General features: G+C 37.6%; 1 protein-coding gene across 23 annotated transcripts in view; it reads left to right on the top strand.

Annotated features, from left to right (window-relative positions):
* Nucleotides 1-23,892, top strand: part of tenm4 (teneurin transmembrane protein 4) — a 462,218-nt gene that overhangs the window by 304,201 nt on the left and 134,125 nt on the right. For 16 of the 23 annotated variants that reach the window (XM_087282405.1, XM_087282404.1, XM_087282400.1 and 13 more), the window contains 3 exon segments: nt 21-206; nt 12,746-12,892; nt 18,263-18,479. In XM_087282405.1, coding sequence (XP_087138531.1) covers nt 21-206; nt 12,746-12,892; nt 18,263-18,479 — 550 coding nt within the window. 23 annotated transcript variants of the gene reach the window in all.

The following is a 23,892-nucleotide window of genomic DNA, read 5'->3' as shown; positions in this document are numbered from 1 at the left end:
CTGTCCCGTGTGTCCCACAGAGCTGTGCGCAGCGGACTGTGGTGGACATGGCATCTGTGTGGCGGGCAGCTGCCGGTGCGACGAGGGCTGGATGGGCACCGGGTGTGAGCAACGGGCTTGTCACCCTCGCTGCAGCGAACACGGGACCTGCAAGGACGGAAAGTGCGAATGCAGCCCGGGATGGAATGGAGAACACTGCACTATCGGTGAGGAGGAAGTGGGATGTGCTTGTGTTTTTTTTGTGTGGGACGAAGGGGCGGATGAGGAGGTGTGAGAGAAGCATGCGTAATTGAATTTGTGCAACTCGGCATAGCATGAACAGGTTTGCTCAAGGATACAAAGCTTGTCTTCATGCATTTTAATGTGGGAATGTGCTAAGGTGTCTTTTTCATCATTTCTCTCTTTTCTTATTCTCCTCTCTGTCGCTCCTTCCGATTAGTTCATTTTGAACACAAACATTTGCGCTGCACGAGAGGACTCAGTCACTGGAAAGACATTCTTTACATTGGGGAATTAAAATGGAATATTGTGAAAAAAATATTCATTATTTTTTTGCAGTTTCGTTTTTTGTGATTTGTATAAGCTGGAAGTTTTGACTGATTTAGTTTAGTTTGAATTAATAGCACACTAGAGACTGGTTTTACTACTGCTAAGGGATTATCTCTGGTATAAGCAGTTTCAAAATCATTCTCATAAAATATTCAGATAGTTTTATTTAGTTAGGGAAGCCCAAACTTTCTCTTATAAAGGGCAAAAAGCCAAACTTGATTGAGGGCTGTGGGCCGAAGTTAAATATACCAAACCGTATTGCAATAAATGTGCTCATTTGTTTGCTTACTATTTAATAACAAAATATGTTAATATGTTTTAAAGCAATGCAAAACTTCCTTAGGTGGTTTAGTACAGGAAATATGGGTTGGCATTGGGTTATTAAGCCCCTAATGAAGCTAATCCAAACATATTCTTGTTTAACATACACTAGTGACCAACCTGTCTGTTTAACTTGTATTTGTAGACAACACCAATAGACTATACAAATACTTGAAACATCGATACATCACTTTAAGTGTCTGACATTTATCTTCTCGCTTATCTCACGCAAATAATCTAAATGTGTCATTAAGCAGCCTGCTGTGAGACTGTCTTTACCAGTGTGTCTCTCAACATCCTTGTTTTTTCATTCCGTCTCTGATCCTCTCTGTTCAAAAACATCCGCATCATATCAGTTCTGTTTAAGAAACATGCATAGTCTGATCTAAAATGGTTGTTTTCCAGCTATAACATTTGATTTGTGTCTCTGAGAACAGCTCGCAAAACATCAGAGAGAAACAAAGCAAAAAAAGAAAAATCTCATTTGATCTTATGAACTTTCTAGTTCAGCAAAAATAGAAAACAATTTTTCCAGGGCCAGTGCACCAGGGTTCTGTCTTTTAATGTTTTCTTAATGCATTATTGATGTTCTTCATACGTGTACCATAGTGAGAACAACAACAGAGACCCTACAGTCTTATAAAGCGTGTGCCATTAAAGGTGGTAAGTCTGATGGTCTGTGGTGTATTGTGCAGAATGTTGGACAGGTGACGTCTTGCCTCTTTAGTGTTGTTTGGATTGGTTGTCTTTTTGGTGACATGTCTTTATACGCTTTTAACATTATCACACTTTTAAATGTGAAAGATGTACTAATTGTACAGAAATGTTAACTTGCACAAATATTAACACTTTCCAGAAAGTCTGCATTAACGTTTACTCATTAATTAAAATGTACCCACCATTTACTCATCCTTTTTTAACCAAAGTTTATTCTTCTTTAAGAGAAGAGAAAATACTTTTAAAGAATGTAGGAATTACAACGTAGCCAAAAATAACCTTCACATCCATAGTAAAAAAAATAAATAAAAAAAATACTGTAGGTATGTATGGCAGTGTTAATTATGACAGCAAATTTTGATTAAGTTTTTTGCTGCATTCACATCAGACGCGGAAGAAGCATCAAGTGCGAGTGACTAACATGTACAAGTCAATGCAAAAACACGAATAGACATCCTGCGGCATGATACGCACGAATGAGGGGGTGTGAATGACGCATTTCGTCAGCGCGAGTAGAGCGAGTGAAGCAGCGCGAGTAGAGCGTATTGCGCGTTTTACGCAAAACACTTGAATTCGAAAATCTGAACTTCAGCGGACATTTGCGCCGTGTTAACCAATCAGGAGCTTGCTCTTGTGGGGGGCGTGATTATGACATAGCTCCTGTTGTTGGTGTCTTGGGGGACAATCCTCCTGCCTACACTGACAACAGTTCATCAAACTAGGCTCGGCTCAGTCAGAAGCACCACTGAATGCTTCCATCATACAGGCTAAGTTTCTGGAGGAGTTGATGAGCTCACAGAGATGGGTGCACCTCTGAAAGGATCTAGTGGACTTAGACACGGCTCTAAACATATCAACGCTGTTTTCCAGCCTTCGTAAAGCACATAAACACAGTTATTTTCTCAATAAAATCCATGTTAGCTATTTAGCAACGAAGCTAGAGTCACCGAGCAGACAGAAGCCCTGTCCATCATACAAATCCATGTCTGTTGCGAAGTAAATTTGACACGCAAGGAAAGCGATCATGAATTTACGTGCAAATAATGCAATTTATCTGCGCATTCCCCGTCTGGTGTGAACACAGCATTAGTCGTTTGTCTAAAAATCCATTTTAGTTTTAGTCATATTTTAGTCTTCTGAATTATTTTTGTTTTGTCTAGTTTTAGTTGACTAAATTTTACAAGCTTTTAGACAGTTAGATGTAGTCTAGATTTAGTTGGCTAAAATATATTTGAATTTATTTAAGTGTAATTTAATTAAAATATTGTACATAATACTTACATAAAAGATTTAAAGACTTATTGAATTTAAGACTTAACTTTAAAGTACAATCTAACAGAGTCAGTTCTCTAATAGTTAACGAGAGGCTATACCATTTCAGTTGGGGAAAGGAAACACTCGGGTAAATGAAAAAAAAAGTTCTGAGTTTACCTTTGCGTGAATTTTGGGATGAAATCCTGGCATTTTGATTTGTTCTTTTTAGCAGCTATTTCCTCGCCATATGGTTTACAGTCTTTTTGTCTTGACATCAAACGCGAATCCTCTTTTTCTCTCATAGATGCTGATGTAATCGCGTCCCGCATCTACTGTGTACCAGTAACAGTTTTCGAATGTGCATACGTGTGTCATGCATCACACACAAAGGATAATTCTGACTGGATAATTTCCTAAATCCTCTATCATACTCTCGTCTCTTTTTTAATAGTCAACAAAAATGTCAGTATATTTTTTAGTATAGCTGTCGTCATCATCACTTCATTTTTATTTAGTTAGGGTCTCGTTTTTGTGCATGTGTTTGTGTCCGTGTCGTGTGTGTGCGTGCGTGCGTGGGTTCACAGCAAATCAAGGTTATAATAGTTTTGGATTTTTTTATTAGTTTTAGTTTTTATTTTGGTTTGACCTATTGTTTTTAAAATACAGTTAGTTTTAATTAGTATTTAGGGTTATATTTACCTTTTTTTACATTTTGAAATTACTTAGATACAAAATTACCAGAATATTGTATAATAACTCAACTAAAGATATATTTTTTTTTTATACCTGTGTTCAAAGGGCACATGAACACTGCCATCTACCCATCCTCAAATTCAAATACAGCTGCTCACAAGATAGCAGCCCTAAGTACAATATGTGTGCAAGGCTACTTCTGGGGTTAGATGCACAGTAGTGATGGGAAGTTCCTTTGAGATCCTTTGAGACAACGCTCCCATGTTTGGGTTCAATAGATCAAAATATGTAGATAGCAATTATGTTTTCAGTCAGTTAAAATATCACCATGAACTGAAAAGTTTCTTAAAATAGTGTTTTTTTCAACCCAACTAAAGCATGATTCAAGCAGAAAATTTGTGTGAGGCAAAAACATATCCTGTGAGTAAATGAGAGCAAGTGATGCAGTGCTGTATTTCTGATGTAAACTCAGCATTAGCTGTATACAAAGTCAATAGGGTGGTCACAATACTGGAAATCGTTACCCATCAGTATTGTAATTTTAAAAACGTCCATTTCTCGTGAACATTAGAGCACTGTAGAGCACATTCATAAACAGCGCTGATTTGTCATTGTGTTCATGTGCTCAACACAAATGACTGTAATTGGCTGTGAAGGTCATCGGCTCACCAATCTAGAAGCTGTTTACTGCGTGTAATATTCAGGAACACTTGAGCATTTTAAAGCTGTGATTCATCAGACCGCTCATATATCAGCTTAAAGACAAACCAGCCGGTCGGCATGACTTTGAAACGCTCATATTTCAGTACTAATTGTTATCAAATTTCAGTATCATGACAGCTCAAAGTCGATGCAAATGTGCGAATTGAGGTGAATTACCACCAGGCGGCACACATGGTGTTTCATGTATGATGTCTTTGCCAAGAATGCTTTAGTCATACCTTTTAAAAAGAAATTATTATTGAACTCGAGCAGAAAATTTACTTAAAGTGAAAAACATTCCGCGAGTAAACTAGAACAACTGATGTAATGCTTCAAGTTTGCAAGTTTGCTGTGAACCCAACATTAGTCCTCAGATGTAAAGCTGTATGACATACATGTGCGCTTGATTTTTATATCTAAATTAAAACTTATTCGAATGCAAAATGCGGTATGATATATGTTTATGCAGTCTTTATAGAAAGTGTTTCCAAAAAAAATGTTAATATACTGAAAATCGAGACTTGTCTCTACATCTTTTTTTCACTTTTCTCTTTCTCTACCTTGTCACACCATACCTTTAACTCTCTCCCAGCCTGTGACGTGTTGTTTTGCTTGTTGCATGTTTTTGTCCTTGCTATCGCTTTGCAGCCCCTTCTGTGTTTCAGTTAACGTAGCAGTCTTGAGCAACCAGCCCATGCCTCTAGCTGTCTGTGTCTTGTCATGGAAGCAGCACTGTTCAGAAACCTCCCTTATATGTCCTTGTCTTTTATCTCCCCCTAAAGCTCACTATCTGGATAAGGTAGTGAAAGGTATGGCACTCCTCCTGTCCTATCTTTTCTTTCTCTCTCATGCTCTGTCGTCCATTACCCTGCCATCAGCCCATCTGTCAAAAAGCTCATCTTTAGGGTTCCGCTCGCATTTACATTCAGCCCATGTTTCATGCCTCACCAATGCAGTCCTCGTTGAATCATGCTGCTGTTGTGCCACCACATCCAATACGCTGCTCTGCCACTGCGCCACTTAGCACTTTTATGCCTGCTGAGTGGGCGGCACGAGAGTCAGAGCGTCTCCTTAGCTGCCGTATCCCTGCTGTGGGACTCAGGGGGACGGATGCCCCACAGGATCCAAGGAGGGAGGGCTGGCGGAGGGTCACGGACCTTGCCAACCGGCGCCATGCATAATGGATGTTCAGTGCAGCTGTGTAGTACAGCAGAGAGGTTTTGGAAGGGGGGTGTTGGTGGTTTGGAGAGGTGCTGAAGCGGCAGCCTCTCTAATTAAAGCATGCTATGCACCGGTGATGCCAGGGCCCTGGGCTGTCCACACCCCCTACCTGCTCCTTGTTTTTTTTCTCCCTTTCTTGTTTCTCGATTTCTGCCTCTGTGAAAACCACCTCTTCCCTTCCTTTCTCGCCGCATAGAGAGGCAGTGCGGCTAGCGTGAGCTGCAGGGGTCGTTTTGTGGCCCTCTGGAGCTGTTTCAGCCTGATGCTCGGGTGCGCTCCACAGGGGCCTCTCTCTGAAAAGGCTGCCAATTAAGCTGAACTGCTGCCAGCAGAGCACAGATCTTTATTTATTTAGCCCTTTAATAAGCATTCAGAACAAACCATTCAGACGCCTAGCCACTGCAGACTGTGCAGCTGTTTGTCTGTTTGCATGTAGGAGAAAGAACCTGCTGTCTGCTAGTCGAGATCGCCCTTTGCTTGTTAGCGAAGCATATAACTGTCACTGTCCACCTTGTAGCCAAAAAAGTTGTCCTTACGTGGGCAGTAGTTCAGCTTGAAACTGTGATTTCATCCCCAGCCTTTTACCCTCTGCTTTTTATGTTGGGGACGCTCTTGTTGTTAGTTGAAAAAAGACAAGAAATGGCACACATTCAAAGTCTGCACTTTGTTGCTTTACATTGCATAGACTGTTGAGTAGCACTCTGCTGTGAAGTCTCCACCATCATGGATGTGTAATGTCTACAAAGGAGCACCCTACTGTGCAAATTAGGACGCTCTGCTGCCCTTGAGTGTTCACCTTTTCTGCAGGGTTTAACTTCAAATAAATTCAGTACATGGGCTGGGAATTTTTATAGAAGTATTGTTGCCATTATTGAGACAGTAATAGGCTAGTAATGAAGATCAGGAAAGGTACCTGAGTAGAAACATAGGCCCAATTCTATTTTTGTACCCCTTCCCTTTTGGCCCTTGGGACAGAGTGTGAAGGGTAAGGGCTTCAAAATTTTCCCCTAAAGGCTGATTTGTACTTCTAAGTCAAGTGCACACATATGCTCCGGCGAAGCCTTCGCATGGTCGCATAGCCCTCGTCATGGCTGTCACTGATGCTTTAGTGCATCTCTCAAAAAATGTGACTACATGTCGCAATGATTGGTAGCGTAAGCTCTGTGATTGATCAGCTTGGTGTCAAGTGTCGAGTGCTTTGAAGGAGCTCCAGATGGAGTTTTTTGTGTTTACCTTATAATAAAAGTTATTGCTTGTCCACCACTTCCCGCGTTTGAGCCATACAGTATGTACATTTAGGTAGTGTTCAGAAAAAAAACTGCGAAAAAAAAGTTGGCACACAGGGGCATACAGCCAGCTAACGTTTTGGAAGTGTTGTTGCAGAGCAACACAAACAGAGCACAGAAGCATAAATGCATGGCAACAAGATTGGGCTTTGGACTCAGAACATCCAGATGCAACTTCCCTACATTTTAAACAAAATCGGTGCTAAATTGCTCTGTTGGATTGTAATCATAAGGGGAACAACTTTAAGTGCTTTATAGCACCTATGTTTAAATGTGCTATATAGCACCTTTGTCAAATGGTGTCATACAGCACCTTTGTCAAATGGTGAAGTGTTGGAATCATATGAGGTTTTAGACATGTTATTCCACTCTCATGTTTTGCTATGAATTGGATTAAAATCAAGTTATATTTTTCAAATTATTCAAAATCCTTTTGTTTGAAATACCAAAGAAGTGTACCCATGTGAGGGGCCTTGAAAAGAGCTAAAACTAAACATAAATGATTATTTCTATAAAAATCTTATAGAATTATTCCACCCAAAATTAAAAAGTCTGCTGTTAAATACTCATCCGCATGTCTTTTCATTTCCTTTGAAACATTTGTTCATCTTTGGAACACAAATTAAGACATTTTAGAAGTAATCCAAGAACTCCCTGATCATCCATAGACTGAAAAAGTCCTGAGATGATCAAAGTACAGTAAAGGAACCAAAAATTACATGTGATTTACTGTGTAATCTGTATTAAACATGCTGTATTAAACATGGAGATGATGATCGAGTCAGTAGCAATGTTTTTATCCACCTATTTTTATGTGCATTTTGGATGTGCACATAAAAAAGGTTAATGGAAATGCCATGATGTACATCTTTTAAAAATGTGCATAAAAAAATGAACATAAACTTTTGATTCGATAAGAAAAAATGTGCATGAACTGCAATGGGTACATTTCTACCAAACAAATCCCAATACATGCCTTAAAAAAGTCATTTTGTTATAAGATGTTATGTGATGATAAAAATGTGTGTGAATAGACAAACCAGCAGGTTTAGCACCTTGTTAAACATCTGAATTGTTGTTTTGTTCGTTCTAAGATGAGGTGTTAAGATTTTAAGATGCCGTAACTATTGCAGTATTAGTGTTATTATATTATTAATAACTCCACGTCTCGTGCTTTAAACGCCACCACGCGTTCATTGCAATTCAGCATTTGTCTTCTGAGGAGCAAGTCATTTATTAAATAAAGAAAAAAATTCACACAGCTTCTCCTACTGCATCAAATTACGTTTTTATTTTTAATATTTGGTGCCAGTTAATCAAGAAGTGACAATTTTGTTCTCTTTGACTCATTGGATGAAAACGCTGCTTTATTCACATCTGTGGATGGAAACATAGTTAGTGTCTCTTAAGTCAATTATTAAAGAAAGCACTAGTTTATCAATAAATTATTAAAATGCTAATGCAGTCTCCCTAAGAGTTTTTCCACACACATTTACAATCATTACTTCTGCTGGTGTGCTGCATTGCACTCAATCACTTACTAAGTTGAGTAGGCAATTAAAATGTCATTATTATGATTTAAATGGTTTATTAGTAAACATTCTATTAGTCGACTAATCGCTTAATATGAAGGATTACTAGTCGACATGGAAAATGTTAAGTTGGCGGTAGCCCTTAATATAATGTTACTTTTTTAAAATCTTTACTTTTTTAGCAGATTCATTTATCCACACATAAATACTGTGAGGTGCACCAACTGAGGAGCAGTCGTGGGGTTTGGTGCCCTTCTCAAGGGAATCACCTCAGCTGTGGTATTAAGGGTGGAAGACAGCAGTGGTTATTCACTCCCTCCACCTACAATCCCTTATGGTATTCAGACTTGAACCTGTGACATTTGAATAACATGTCCAACTCTAGCCATAAGGCTATGGCTGCCGAGTTAAACTAAGAGACTAAGAGAAAGTTAAAAGTCACACTGGGTGGGTTTAGCATGTTCTTTAAGCAGCAACTGTGCATTATAGCACCTAAACCACCCAACAGATTCTAAAGAATCATTTATGTGCATGTGTGTCTGTCAGAGCACTTCCATGAGGCTATTAGCTCTGATCTTTCCCTGGAGAATTTACAGTATAAAGACATGTATATAGCATGTTCTGGTTTGTTATCATGAACAGGACTGAACTAAAGAAGGTGCATATTTGAACAAGATTGTGAGTCTGCAAGTCATCAAGAGAGCCATTAGGGATATCTCACCCATGTCTCAGTGTATCACATCATGTGTCTGAACCACTGTTCCAAAGCTTCATCACTCAGTCTGATGTTTAAATGACAATGTGCTGATCTGAGCAGCTTCAGTATATGATTATGTTAGTCACCATTACAGCCTGCTTCCTCAATGGCCTCTCCATTTGGTGTAGACTTGCATGCTACATCAAGGATCAGCGGTTCTCTTTTCTCTGACATCAGATGTGTACACCAGCTACGAATATCAGCTATTGAAGCAGAGCTTTCTTGGAACATTGATGCACAAAGGCTGGATGAAAACATTGAGCCATCTTTAGAAATGATCATGGCTTTTAGAGGCATCTCGGATTTCCTTCTTATCAGGCATCCAGCACCTTTCTTTCCTTACACAAACTCCCACTCTCACTCTCCCCCTTCTTTTAGTCTCTGTGATGTTCCAGCAGTGGCTGTGCTAACTGTCGCTGACAAAATAGGTCAGCACAGACATCTTGGAGAGCGCTTCTTGGCTTGTGAAAAGCATGTCAGGATTTTACTTTTGATGGCAACGGGTTTCTCGCCTTTTGTTTATGTTTTCATCTCAGGAAATAGAATTGGACAGGTAGCTTATAAGTGGCATTGAGGGGAGGAGGGTAACGCATGACAATGACAGACATTTTACGCTGTTTTACGGAGCGTACCGTGACGGTAGAACTGTGTGCCACCTGTGCTTTCTGCAACCTGTCAACATTAACCTTGCTGCTCAAATACAGCCCTGTAAACCTGTATAACATTAAATAGCAACAGAACAGAATCTGTTTTTGGATTATTGGAGTTTACATTTTGCACATTTAAAGAGGTGTTTGACCCCAAAAATAAAAATATGTTATTAATCACTCACCCTTTTGAAGTTCCAATCCATCTTTCATCTTCTGTACACAAATTAAGGTACTTTAGATGAAATCTGAGAGCTGTCTCATCCTCCATAGACAGCAATGTGGTGCTAAAAAAAAAAAAAAAAAAAAAAAAACATCTTTAATTTTTTAATTTTTTTTCAGAATATTATCAAGCTAGAAAAAAAACTTTTGCATGCCAATTGTAATGGTTTGTTTTTTGGGGTTAAATTTCAAATTTCCCCAACCACTGCAGAGCAAGAGGGACCAGAGTTAGTGCTCCAGCTTGGCCTCCCCAGGTCTAAAAATAACTTTGTTATTCAATGATTGGTTCTCCTCAGTATCAGTATATTGCGCACATACATAAGAACACTGCATTGATATATATACCCCATATGCCCACGTGAGACTTTCGAAACAAAGCACAGATGCATCTTAGGTAATATGACAGTAAGGCAATTGAGTGTGACACATGAATGTGCACCCTATACTGACACTGAGGAAAATAAACTGTTAAGATTTTTATATTTACACACATAAGTATTCTTGTAGCTTCAAGATGTTCTAATGTGGTTCCTAAACTTTTTTTCTTAATTCACTAATTAATTAATTAAAATTAAAAGTATAAACTTTTTTTCACCAAGTAACCAAAAATTCTCTCCAAGTACCACCACAATGACCAGTATTGAAATACAGAGTAGTGTATTAGGCCTAATTAAGCAGCTACAGCCCTGTACAGTTCAAAAAACGTGGCAGATTAATTTATTTTGTTATGAATATTTTTTATCATCAGCCACTTTTTACAATTTTAATAGTTTTAACATCAACTTAAACATTAAAAATAAATAAAACATCAATGTGTGCTTTTGAAAGATAATTAAAAATTGCACTGTTCTTAAAGTAAACAGAAAATTGCTGTGCTTAAATGTAAAGTATTAACACATAGTAGCCTATTCATCAAAACCTGGAAATGTTCCTTGGGCCTCATAAATATCAGCCAATTAATGTATAAACTCTTTTTGATAAATTTTGAAATATATAGTAAATATTATATATGACTTATTTGTATATCTTTGTATACCACTAGAAGGAAGCCTGCGTACCACTAGTGTTTGAGAGAACCCCTGGTTTATAGAATGCATAAACTGTTGAGTAGTAATTTGCTGTAAAGTCTCCACCATCATGAATGTGCAATGTCTACAAAGGAGCACCTTACTGTGCACAATAGGACGTTCTGATGCCCTTGAGTTTTTTTTTTTTTATCTTTTCTGCAGTTTAACTTCAGCTAAATTCAGTACATAGGCCTGGATTTTTTTCTAGAAGCATTTCTGCTTTTATTGAGATATAAAAAAGTAAAAAAATAAAACAAAACAAAATCAAATAAAATTAATTAAAAGAAAAAGAAAAAAATCCCCAATGCTTTAATCAGATTTTTTCAAACTAGAAAAAGTTTTGCATGCACATAAAATGAAACTAACTTTATTCAAAGATTCCTTCTCCTCAGTGTCAGTATATTGCGCACATTCATATGAACACTACAACAATGTATATGTGAGATTTACTTGAAACAAAGCATAAAAGTTTCTTATGTAATATTACAGTAAAACAACTGAGTGTGACACATAAATAAGCACCCTATACTGACACTGAGGACAATAATTTATTAAGATTTTTTTATTTATGTATTTGCACACAAAAGTATTCTTGCAGCTTTAAAAATTTCTAATTGAGCCACTATAGCCACATGGATTGTATATAGCAGTGGTTCTCAAACTGTGGTACGTAAACCACTAGTGGTACGCAGATTTTTTAGTGGTATGCGGAGGAATCAAATATGTCATGTGTACATGCTACATATATTTAAAAAATATACAAAAATTAGTTATATATAAATATATGATGACATATAGCCTACATTTCTAAGATCCATGCAACACTTCCAGGTGTTGATGAGTTGGCTACTATATGTTAATACTTTTAAGTAGGTATTTTTTTTCTTTTTTCTTTTTCTTTTTTAAGAACAGTAATCTACAATTTTAACATTTTTAAATAAAATTTTAATTAATTTTTTTTTTTTTTTTTTTTTTTACAAATAAGCACAGTACAATGTTAATGTTCAGACTATTTATAATGTTTAAAGTTACTAACAATAATAAGTATTCTTAATAGTAGTAATTAATCTGCCACATTATTGAACTGTGCAAAGCTGTAGCTGCTTTACTGGGCCAACTACGCTACTTTATTTCAATACTTCTCTGTATGGTGGTACTTGGAGAGACAATTGTTTTATGAGGTGGTACTTGATGAAAAAAGTTTAAGTATTACTGGTATATAGGACATTTTTGGTACCTTTTTTAACTTGACAAACAACATGTCTGTGCAATTGCTGTATATGGAGGATCAGGGGTATCCAAAATATCTTAATTTGTGTTTTGAAGATGAACAAAGGTCTGGAATCACAGTATTTTTTTATTTTTTTATTTATTTATTTTTTTTTGGTGTAAAGTAACCCTTTAAGAATAGTGGACTTTTCTCCTAGTTTAGATCTTGCTTCTACCTTTGCTGCATTCCATTGTCTTGCCTGTCTTTCTGGCTCTCTTTCTCTCTTTCTCTTTAGAGCTGAGCTGTGCATCTATTGTACAACACTAATGAGAATGTATTGATCTGGTGGAGCTCTGCAGTATAAGACTGCCTCCATAGGATATAAGGGCTTAAAAAGGTGTATCAGTTAATCACCTGAAGTTATCACTGTTATTACTGAACCACTCTTTTGACCCTCAGCCCTTCATTTAGGCTTTTTTGTCTTGTACATAGTCACTAGGCTTTGTCTGTTATAGTGCAGTGTTTGTTTTTGGTCATAATGTGTATGCTTTGCTTTTGTGTGCACAGAGGGCTGCCCTGGTCTGTGCAATGGCAATGGCAGATGCACGCTGGGTAATAATGGCTGGTACTGCGTTTGTCAACTGGGCTGGCGGGGAGTAGGCTGCGACACATCAATGGAGACGGCCTGCAGTGACGGCAAGGACAATGATGGAGGTATAACACAAACAACATGCTGCTGTGACATTTATTACTAAGATTTAACATGCTGGAATCTTCTCTTCTCTTCTCTTCTCTTCTCTTCTCTTCTCTTCTCTTCTCTTCTCTTCTCTTCTCTTCTCTTCTCTTCTCTTCTCTTGTCTTGTCTTGTCTTGTCTTCTCTTCTCTTCTCTTCTCTTCTCTTCCTTTCCCTTCCCTTCTCTTCTCGTCTCGCCTCGCTTCTTATCTTCTCGTTTCTTTTCTTAACTGAACTGTATATTATTTCCAAAATCAAAGTGGAATGATGAGTGATCAACAAAGATATACTACAGAAGCATGCTTTTCTTGATGGTATGTTTGTTAGACTGTCGAATAACCTTTATAATAATGAAATGAATATAAATGAGGTTTTATGCATACTTATGACAACAGATCGATTCTCTCAGTTATGTCATTTTAAATGCAAAGGTAACATTGTTTGAGATGTCTTTGTTATAGCAACTTGACACAAACAAATACATGTCATGATAACTTGATATAACCAAGACAACTGTAATTGCCAACAGAAGTTGTTGTCATGAGACCATTATAATTGTGCTATGCATTTTAAAATGGCATCATCTATATTTTTTCTTGACCCTAACTGCAGTTAAAATAGTATTAAATGTCATTAAATACTACTGATGCTGATTATTTAATAGGGCATTGATGCGTTTGAATGAGAAACTGTCAAGTTGTCATACAAAGAAATGTAAACTAATCTGGTTTGATGATTAGATGTTGACTAAATGAAAGGAAAAACCAATACATTTTTGCTCTACATTAAACCCATCCACACACACACACACACACACACACACACACACACACACACACACACACACACACACACACACACACACACACACACACACACACACACACACACACACACACACACACACACACACATACACACTTACATACACCCTGTGCAGTGGAAAGCCATTGCAGCACCCATGGGAGCAGTAGGGATGTTGGTGCCTTACTCAAGGGATTTACTGTAGCCATGGTATTGCGAAAGGAAATGAGTGCTGGTTATTCACTGCCCACACCTACAGTCTCTGCCGGTGCCAGGATTCAAACTTGTAAGCTTGTAGGCTTCGTGTTCCCAAGATAACAGAAGAAAATCTCATGCCCACATCAGCTGATTGGTGGAGAGGAAACGTGATGAAGGAAAGAGTGATGAAGCCAATTATGATATGAGTATGGTTAGGAGGCCATGATGAACAAAGGTCAGTGGGCAAAGTTGACCAGGATGCCAGGGTTAACCCCTACTCTTTTTTGAAAGACATCCTGGGATTTTTATGACCACAGAGAGCTGAGACCTCTGTTTACCATATCATCCTAAAGACAGAGTTAAGTTCCGATTTATTCCTGGAAGATTACTTGATTAGATGACGTGAAGTAACATCCTTGTAAAAAATACTGTACTTTGTAATATTATGTGTTTTAGAACTATACTATAGTAAAGTGCACAACACTATATATTGTTCTGCAATATTTATACCACTTTGTTAACGAAAGCTACAACACACTGTAATCTTAAGTATAGTGAACTGATTAGCTGTTTTAAGTACTATGGTCTGCTGTTTTAATATAACCAGGGTACCAATTATGGGGAGGTTTAGATGGATCTGACCCCCTAATTAACCCTTGATCTCCCTTGAAATACACAAAAACAACATGTGTGGGGGGTAAACTATTTAAACTGTGGAAATTAGCTAACATTGATCATTATCTTATATAATAACAATACAAATAAAGAAATAAATATAAAGTAAATATACATTTGATCATCTCTATAAATGTTCATACCATTGTACCTCATCATGCAGGAAAATATTCAGTTGGCAGGCTGAATCTAGAATCTGAACACCAGCAGATCTAGCTTATATAGATACCGCAATTGTTCAAAAGGTACTTTTCCCTAAAAAAGGTGTTTTTAATCAACAAATAGCCTAAACTCATATCTTATTTAAAATGCACCTTGAAAAGTCACCAATCAGAGGTTATCGTAGGTCAGAATCAGCTAATTTTCCCTCTAAGCACAGACAACTATAACCAATGAGATGTAATTGAATTAAATATATGAATTTGGTTCACTGAAGCATGCTTATTTATTCACACAAAAAAAATACTGAAAATAGGTGACACCCCCCCTCATAGTCAATGTTTCCTATGCACCCTAAATATATTCTATATTTTTAAAAACAGTATGTAAACATAGTAGTTGTATTACAATAGCATCTATATTAGCTAGATTAACTTAAGAACTTTACTTAACTAAGCACCATAGTATTTACTATAAATTTGATGCTGTGCAGAATGATCAGAGTATGACATCAAAGTACAGTCAGAGCAATTCCAAGTCATACAGAGCCGTCGGCCATCCAACTGCTCTCGCGGTACTTTGATGTCATACACAGCAGACACACAGCGAAGGTCTAGACTCACAAGATACTTCTAGTTGGACAGAAATAAACTCTGCCGGAAAGTGGTCCTTCAGGAGGGGGATTGGACACCCCTGCTCCAAATCAGTGGTAGTCTTGTCCGCTTGGAATCTGCACTGAGCGGTGCAAAAGTTCTAGCTCATGCACTCAGAGTAAAGCAATCAATTGGCGGTACTATGATGATGACTGAAACAAGCCATGTTGACGTTTCCACAGGAGACGTGTTATTTTTGTAATCTGGCCCATCTGGTCAGAGTGGTTCCTGAAAGTAGAGAGAGAGAGAGAGAGAGAGAGAGAGAGAGAGAGAGAGAGAGAGTTGATAAAGAATAAGGGATGACCCACTTCAGTACATTAAAGGGTTCCTCTCAGCATGGCCTGAAGTCCTGAATTATTTCTGCAGAATAACAGGAGGGAGAGGCTGAGCTGCCTGTAGAGGTGTGGAAAGTGTTGGCAAGAAAAAAAAAAAAAAAAAACATGAAGGAAATAAGAAGTCAGACTTGCTCTAACTTACCGCAATAACGAAGCTGTAGGGCACAGAAAGCTGTCCAACAGAGACTGTTATTACTCAGAAGTTTCTGAGATTCTAACAGTTTTGCCCATGCTCGTCTTGGGATGATGAAATATTTTTTTCCTCTCATTTAGAGATTGCGAACTAGGGGGATAACAATAGCTTCAGCAAAATAAGCATGTTAGAAAGCATTTGTGCTGCAGGTTATGAACATTTCTGGTAACCAGGTCATACCTGATGAAGCTACAGTAGTTTCTGGAAGATTCATTCTGTACAGTAGGTGCTTGGTTTATGTCTTGAGGGCTTATGAAACTCTATCCCCCTTTAATGAAGATATATATATATATATATATATATATATATATATATATATATATATATATATATATATATATATATATATATTTTTTTTTTTTTTTTTTTAATGGAATATGACCACATCAGACTGATTTTACTAAGATTCACAGACAAATAAAAGCAGTCAAAGTAGTTGTACACTTTATTGTAGCTCATCCATGCTGTGTAATGGGGTTGGTGTAGCTGACCTTTTTTTTTTTTTCACACAAAACTAACCCATAGGCCACCTTGTGGTTAACACTTGTCTCATGAAGTGTGTGTTACTTACTTACTTACTCCCAGGTCAGTTTTATCAAAGTTAATATTTAGCTTTTTTTTAGGGTGGACGGTTAGCCCAATGCTCAACCCCCAACCAATACACTATGGACAATTGAGCTTACACTTAATTTACCTATAGCACATGTCTTTGAACTGTGGGGAAGATCGGAGCAACCCTGTTCCTGGCGATTGACCTTCCTTTAGATTTCAGTTGCAACCCATATCAAACACACCTGCCTGTAATTATCAAGTGCTGTTCAGGTCCCAATTAATTGGTTCAGGTGTTTTTGATCAGGGTTGGAGCTGAACTTTGCAGGAAGGTTGATCTCCAGGAACAGGGTTGAGCACCACTGATCTAAAACTGGCAAGTCTAACCAGACACTATACAGTAAGTGTTCAAAAGATACATTTCTCATACTTAACCCCTAAAAATAAAGTCTAATTAGACCAAACTCAGTCCTGATCAAGGGCCGGTGTCATAGAGAGTTTAGGTCCAACCCTAATCAAGAACACCTTAACCAGCTAATCAAGTTCTAACTAAATATACTAGAAATTTCCTGGCAAGTGTGTTGAAGCAAGTTGGAGCTACACTTAGCCGGACACTGGTACTCCAGGAACAAGTATGGACACCCTTAATTTAGACTAATAGTGTGTATCTAAATAAAGTTAAACTGTGTCGGGATACAAACTTGTCACTATTAGTCAAAATGTATAATTCATTTATTCATTAATTTTCTTTTCGGCTTAGTCCCTTTATTAATCCGGAGTCGCCATAGCTGAATGAATGGCCAACTTATCCAGCACGTTTTCACACAGCAGATGACCTTCTCTAGGAGACATCCACACACACTCATTAACACTCAAACTCATACACTATGGAAAATTTAGCCTGCCCAATTCACCTGTACTGCATTTCTTTGGACTGTGGGGTAAACCAGAGCACCTCGAGGAAACCCACACAAGCGCAGGGAGAACATGCAAACTCCTCACAGAAACACCAACTGACCCAGCCAAGGCTCGAACCAGCAGCCCAACGACCTACTACGCCACTATGTCGCCTCAAAATGTATAATTTTATATTTATAAAAAAATAGGTTGTCTTTGTTAATTGTATGTCTTTTGGAAAACAGAATATATATAAGTAATTTATCATACTTAAATTTAATGAAGTTACCTCAAAAAGGCATGCATTTGCATTACAGAGACAAGGCAATAACTTGATAAATCATTGTATAATTTTTCCACTAACTGTAACTAATTTAAAGTGTAAACCAAAAGTTAAGATGTCAGAGGATTTTACTGTAAGAGAAGAGGAGTTTGAGGTTTTGGGGTACATCATAATCATCAAGTCAGTCAAGAAATTGTGGGGAACATGTATCCGGCAGCAGCTGGAAGTCAACGATTAGAGTTTATATTTAAAAATAAGAAATATTTTTGTAACAAAAACACATTGATCTACTTTATAATACATGCACTAACCACCTGATGACTTCTGAGTTCTGAAAGACTTTTATACAACACCATTATACAAAATGGAAGAGCCTGCATAAATTACTCCAAATGTGTATGTTTGACTCAAAAAATTCATATACAGTACACTCAGTATGGTTTGAAGCTAAATAAATTGTTAGGTATTTTTTTCTTTTTGGGTGAAGAAAGTTCACAGAAGAGTTTAGTTTTTAAACCAGTACATCCATATGTGCAAAGAATCTGCTTGATTACCATAACTGAAAGTTAAACCTTTTCACCCTGTCCTCTCACTCTCTTGAACAGATGGGTTGACGGACTGCATGGACCCGGATTGCTGCTTGCAGGCATCATGTCACACAACATCTCTGTGTGTGGGCTCTCCCGACCCACTGGATATCATTCAGGAAACCCAAATCTCTTCCAGTCTGAGCACCCTGCAGTCCTTCTATCAGCGCATCCATTTCTTGGTGGGCCGGGACAGCACCCATGTCATACCTGGTGTCAATCCCTTTGATGGCATGTAAGTGATTCAATAATATTTTTTTGCATTGTTTGATACAGTTTTAAGTTTTTTTTTTTTTTTTTTCATTCCAAATCCCGCTTCACCATAGTGGTAATATTTAGATCAATCGCTAACTATAAGCAGATGCTGTCAATCCATCTACAGCTCTTGTTCCTGTAAACAAACAGGGCACGGGGCTCATCCCAAGGTGCCCTAAAGATGTTTGGTATGAAGAACAGTGCTGTCACAGTGTGGTCCCTTGTGACTTCTCATCTTTTGCCTCCATTTTGTGGCGTTCCCTTTTTATCTGTAAACAATACCTAGATGAGCGCCAAATTTTGCATTTGCATCCCACTCGCGCAGCGATCTCGTCCCTCACTCTCTTCCTGTTCTCAACTGAAATGAGCACAAAAGACGCTGCCATAGACTGGGGAAAAAGTTGCGCTCCTTTGAAATGTTGTAGAGTATCCCCGCATTTCCTTTCATGAAAGCGGGTCTGACATTTCAAAGGCGAAAATGAAAACGTAACAAGCAAATGAGCATCTTTTTTCCCCTGCTCTCCATGGAGAACGTCTCTAATGGTGTCGCCCAGGGTGCGTCGACGTTTTTGATTTTTGTCTCCAAAAGGCATAATGTTCCAAAGAGGTGTTCGATTGAAAACCTTCTGTTTTTAGGCCTTGTCTTGCTTTGATTCTTTGGAAACTTGAGTAGAAATTTATTGTTTTGGATCTGGTTTGGATCATGTTTAGAGGGGGTTTCTACATTCTGGACAACTCTGTTACATTGATTGCAAAACAACAATGCAAAACAAACTTTTAAGAACTCATAGAAAAGCATGCGATATGCTCCAAGTGATGCTACTAGACAAACTCTAGAAGGCATGTCATAATTATTGTACAATATGATACAGCAAAATTAGATTGTCAACTCTGTTGTTATTGTGATACAACAGTGAATTCACCATTTATTACTATTCATAATTCAAGCAACATATTTAGTTTTAGACATTCCATGTGGTATCTGGTTTGAGGTTAGCATATTGAGCAAATTTCCAGACTCTGTTAAGAATAACCAGGCTCTGTTGGGCACGACCATTATTCTTCTTGCCAAACTTCCTGTGTGGAAGTTCCTGCAATCTAGGCGTCGGAGGCTGGAGAAGCTGGACGTCCATCGTGGAGAAGCTGCAGGTGTGAGTAGGGCACCGGCAGGAGGTCAGGCTGGCCCACAGGATCAATGCGGGGACTTGTTTGTTCTGTGGTCGTTTAGCAATCAGTCTCAAGCCCTCCATTCCTCCATGACCACCACAGCATCAGCTCAGGATAAGGCCTGGTCCAGGATTATGGATACCTTTGGATCATCTCTTCACAGGTCTTGGATCGCATCAATGGTGCTGTATAGTCTCTAGGGGCCTCGGGATGACTATCCCCAGGTGGAAATAGAGAATAAAGAAAAGAAATAGCGTAGCTGCGGTTCATAGTGTATTTAAATGTGATGCAAAAATTGAGTTTTAGAAATAAAAATAGCAGTTATATAAAACAACAAACATGTAAAGCATATGAGAGTTCATCATACAATGTCTAGTGCATTAAGACTAAAGCACAAAGGGGTGGAAAATGTTATTGTTGTAAAACTTTGTTGTTGTCAGATACTATACAGGACACATTTCTCACGCATAAAATATGAAAAAGTGAAGTCAGATTAAATTAATAATGTGTATTTAAATAAAGTTAAACAGTTACCATGATCTATTATGACCATCAAATCACCAGTGCAACTTGTCACCTTTAGTCAAAATGTATAATTTTGACTGAAAACATAAGCGTGCTTAATAATAATAATACTTCCCTAAATTTATATAGCGCTTTTCTGGACACTCAAAGCATTTTACATATTTTTGGGGGTATTCTCCACAACCACCACCAGTGTGCAGCATCCACTTGAATGACAGCCATATTGCGCCAGATTGCACACCGTTATGATGTGATTAACAGGCCACAAGATTAGGAGGCCACGATGGACAGAGGCCAGTGGGCAAAGTCGGCTTACTCTTTTTGGAAGGACATCCTGGGATATTTAATGACCAAAGAGAGTCAGGACCTCGGTTTAACTTTTACAAAAGACAGCGCTCACTGAGGAGTAGAGTCCCTAGCAATATACTGGGGCATTAGGACCCACACAGAACGCAGGTTGAGCTACTCTGCTACTCTGTCATTGTCAACTCTGTGGTTTTAAAAGTTTTAGGAATGTGTTAAACAACAATTAGTGACAGTATCATTATCACATTTTTTTATTAATATAAATTAATAATAGATTCAGTTTGAGGCAAATTATACAATTGTTCCATATCATTCCATATTATGGAGAAAAATATTGGAAATTACTTGTTTAGAGGGGTTTTGGATCACCAAACAGTCTTTTCTCAGCTATAGAGTATTGTTTTGCATTTCCCACAGTCCAGCTCAGACTCTGGACCGAATGGCCTTTTGCTTTGCATGGCTGAGCCTCTGGCAAGTACGGACTCCCTTTGTCTAATCTGCACTGTCCTAATGAGACTCTGATCACTTCAAAGCTGTCCAGCTCTCTCCTTCATGCACTCGTTTCCTCAGTCCTATCTAGCAGACGTTCTTCGGTTGCATAAATCACTGCGCCCTCAATCTACTCGTGTCACAGCATCCGATGTGCGTAACCTCATGCAAAGATGAAACGCTGGACTTTGTTTGATATGGCTTTTGTAGACAAGTCAGTTGGTATTCATGAAATGCTCTTGTAATACCGTGTGACATTTTCCCAAGGTGACATTTTTTGCAAAGCTCAGTAGGGAGTCTCGAGATACTCTCTTCATTATTTCAAGATGAGGGTCTCTCTGCCTACCCTTCGTCACCATCATCTTCCAAGAAGAAAAAAAAGAAGACATAAATAAATAAAAGCTTTTGAAGTCGGCTATCAGCCGTAAGACGGAGACCTCAATTCACCTAAAAATATCAGGGCTGATATATTATTTATTAGCCTTTCGTTCCTCCATACATTGACAGATATGAGAGAGGCTGACAGCAGCCCAGATGGACCTCTTAGACATTAAAAGAGCCCCTTGCCGTCACCCGATCAGCCCTTTTTATTGATTGGACAACCACTTCTGCATGCTAGGAGACATGTCAGAAATGCCCATATGACATGTCCAACCACAAGAATGAAGTATGGATGGAAATGATGAAAGGCACCTGTGTTTTACAGATCTTTTAAAACACTCTAAATACAAGACTATAAACGAGCATTCAAAATATGTTCTCTATCTGTCTGAATGCTATAGATTTCACAAAAGAATTAATGTGCTTGGATGAAGATGCACTTAGTCCCTTTTACCATCATATATAGATGCTAATGGGGGGTGGCTTTAAATGGTCTGTTATTTCTCTCTAGTTTGTCAATATCTCTAAGTTGCAGTATTTGCAAAAGGGAAGAATACTTCTGTAGACAGATATAAGGTAACAGAAGGAGCATGTTTATTGTATGTTAAGCAGGTACTGTGAGTTTTTGTAATCAGTAGACTCACACAGAATCTCCGCACAAAGTAATCTCCATAAAACACACACTTTTATTTACTTACAGTTTGTACAGTGCATTATTTACTTTCAGTGCAAATGTGAATTGTGGTACACTTTTGCAACTCCAAGATAAACTTTTATGATATTATATGATGTTATATGATGATATTGCTATGATATTATAGTCTAACTATCTAAACTAAGAATGTATCGAAACAATTTTGAATAATAACACAAATTCAATCACATTAGCTAAAAAAGGAAAAAAAAATTGCATGTGCAATTATGGACATTTTCATTTAAAGATTTAAGACTTAAATTAAATGATCCAAATTCATATTTTTTGCTCATTTACTCTACTAAAGCAAATAAACGTTTGCACAAAACTTCTATTTTCTATATTATTTATCATTTCTGTTACAAAAAAGTACATTTTGTGTTCTGGTCAACTCTTTTACATCAGTTATAAAAAGGCATTACAATTTATAAACCACTGATAGAAAAGTAAGTAACTGTAAGAAGTGATTCTCTGGAGAAAATTGGAAAGAATTGAGGTATGTCATTATTCTTCCCTCATTAATTTGTACACAAAATTTAGAATACACCAATATATACCGTTAAAGTCAGATTTATTATTATGTGTTTTGGTGATTGCATTTATGAGTGAGCTACTAAAGTTCTAATTGGATGTGTAGTTTTTTTCTGTCTATTTGTATGTATTTACGCTTTCAACAACATTTAACACAAATTTCCAAGATTTCTACAAAATTCAGTGCAGAACTTACAATTGTTTTTTATTTTGTAATTTTTTAAAGCAGATTTTTTCTGTCCTTAATAATTTGCAGTGCTTGATAAGGCATCATGGCATGGCATGACAATTACAGGGACAAGAAATGGCAGCACCTGCTGAAAATACTTGGATCAGTGATGCTAAGTTACTAAAAATGCCCTAATTGTAACTCTAGAGTACCATATTAGCCAGGTTTACATAAGAAAATTGTATTTTTCACTTATCATTACAGTGCTCGAATTAAGAAGCTTTCTACACGTGCCATTTAATAGTTTTGCAAACAAAAGGCACTAATTTAGCCCGCCATATAACTGTTTTAACTTTTCCCAAACACACTCCACACATGTAACAAAAATGCTTCATAGCACCATATTTGTTAGTTTTACACATAAAAATTGTTTGCTACTTAGCATCACAGTGTTAGGATTAAGAAGCTTGCAGCATGAGCTATTTGATAATTTTGCTGAAACAAAAAAGCACAATTTAGCCCATTAGCCAGTAGCCAGTTTAGCTTTTCCCAAACACATAGCACTACTACTCCACACAAAAAATAATTCTTTGTAACGCCATATTTGCTAGTTTTACACATAAAAAAAAGGATTTTCTGCTTAGCAGTGCTAGCATTAGGAAGCTTGCGGCAAATGTTATTTAATAATTTTGCTGAAACAAAAGGCACTAATTTAGCCCATCAGCCATGTAGCCATTTTAGCGTTTCCCAAAGACATTGCACTAGCACTACTTCACAAATACAAAAACAAATTCTTTGTAACACCATATTTGCTAGTTTTACACATCAATATTGTATTTGCTTCTTATAGCAGTGCTTAGCATTAAGAAGCTTGTGGCAAGTGCTGTTTAGTAGTTTTGCTGAAACAAAACGCACAATTTTGCCCATTAGTCATGTGACCGTTTTAGCTTTTCCCAAAAACATAGCATTAGCACTACTTAGCACGTTAAAAAAAAGGCTTCATAAGACCATATTTGCTAATTTTACACATGAAAATTGTGTTTGCTACTTAGCATCACAGTGCTAGCATCAAAAAGTTTGTGACAATGTTATTTAATAATTTTGCTGAAACAAAAAGGGACTAATTTAGCC

This window comes from Danio rerio, chromosome 15 (assembly GCF_052040795.2).
Source record: "Danio rerio strain M-AB ecotype USA chromosome 15, GRCz13ab, whole genome shotgun sequence".
Classification (NCBI taxonomy): Eukaryota; Metazoa; Chordata; class Actinopteri; order Cypriniformes; family Danionidae; genus Danio; species Danio rerio.
The sequence above is the reverse complement of the archived record's forward strand: the minus strand, read 5'-3'. Positions and strand labels throughout refer to the sequence as shown.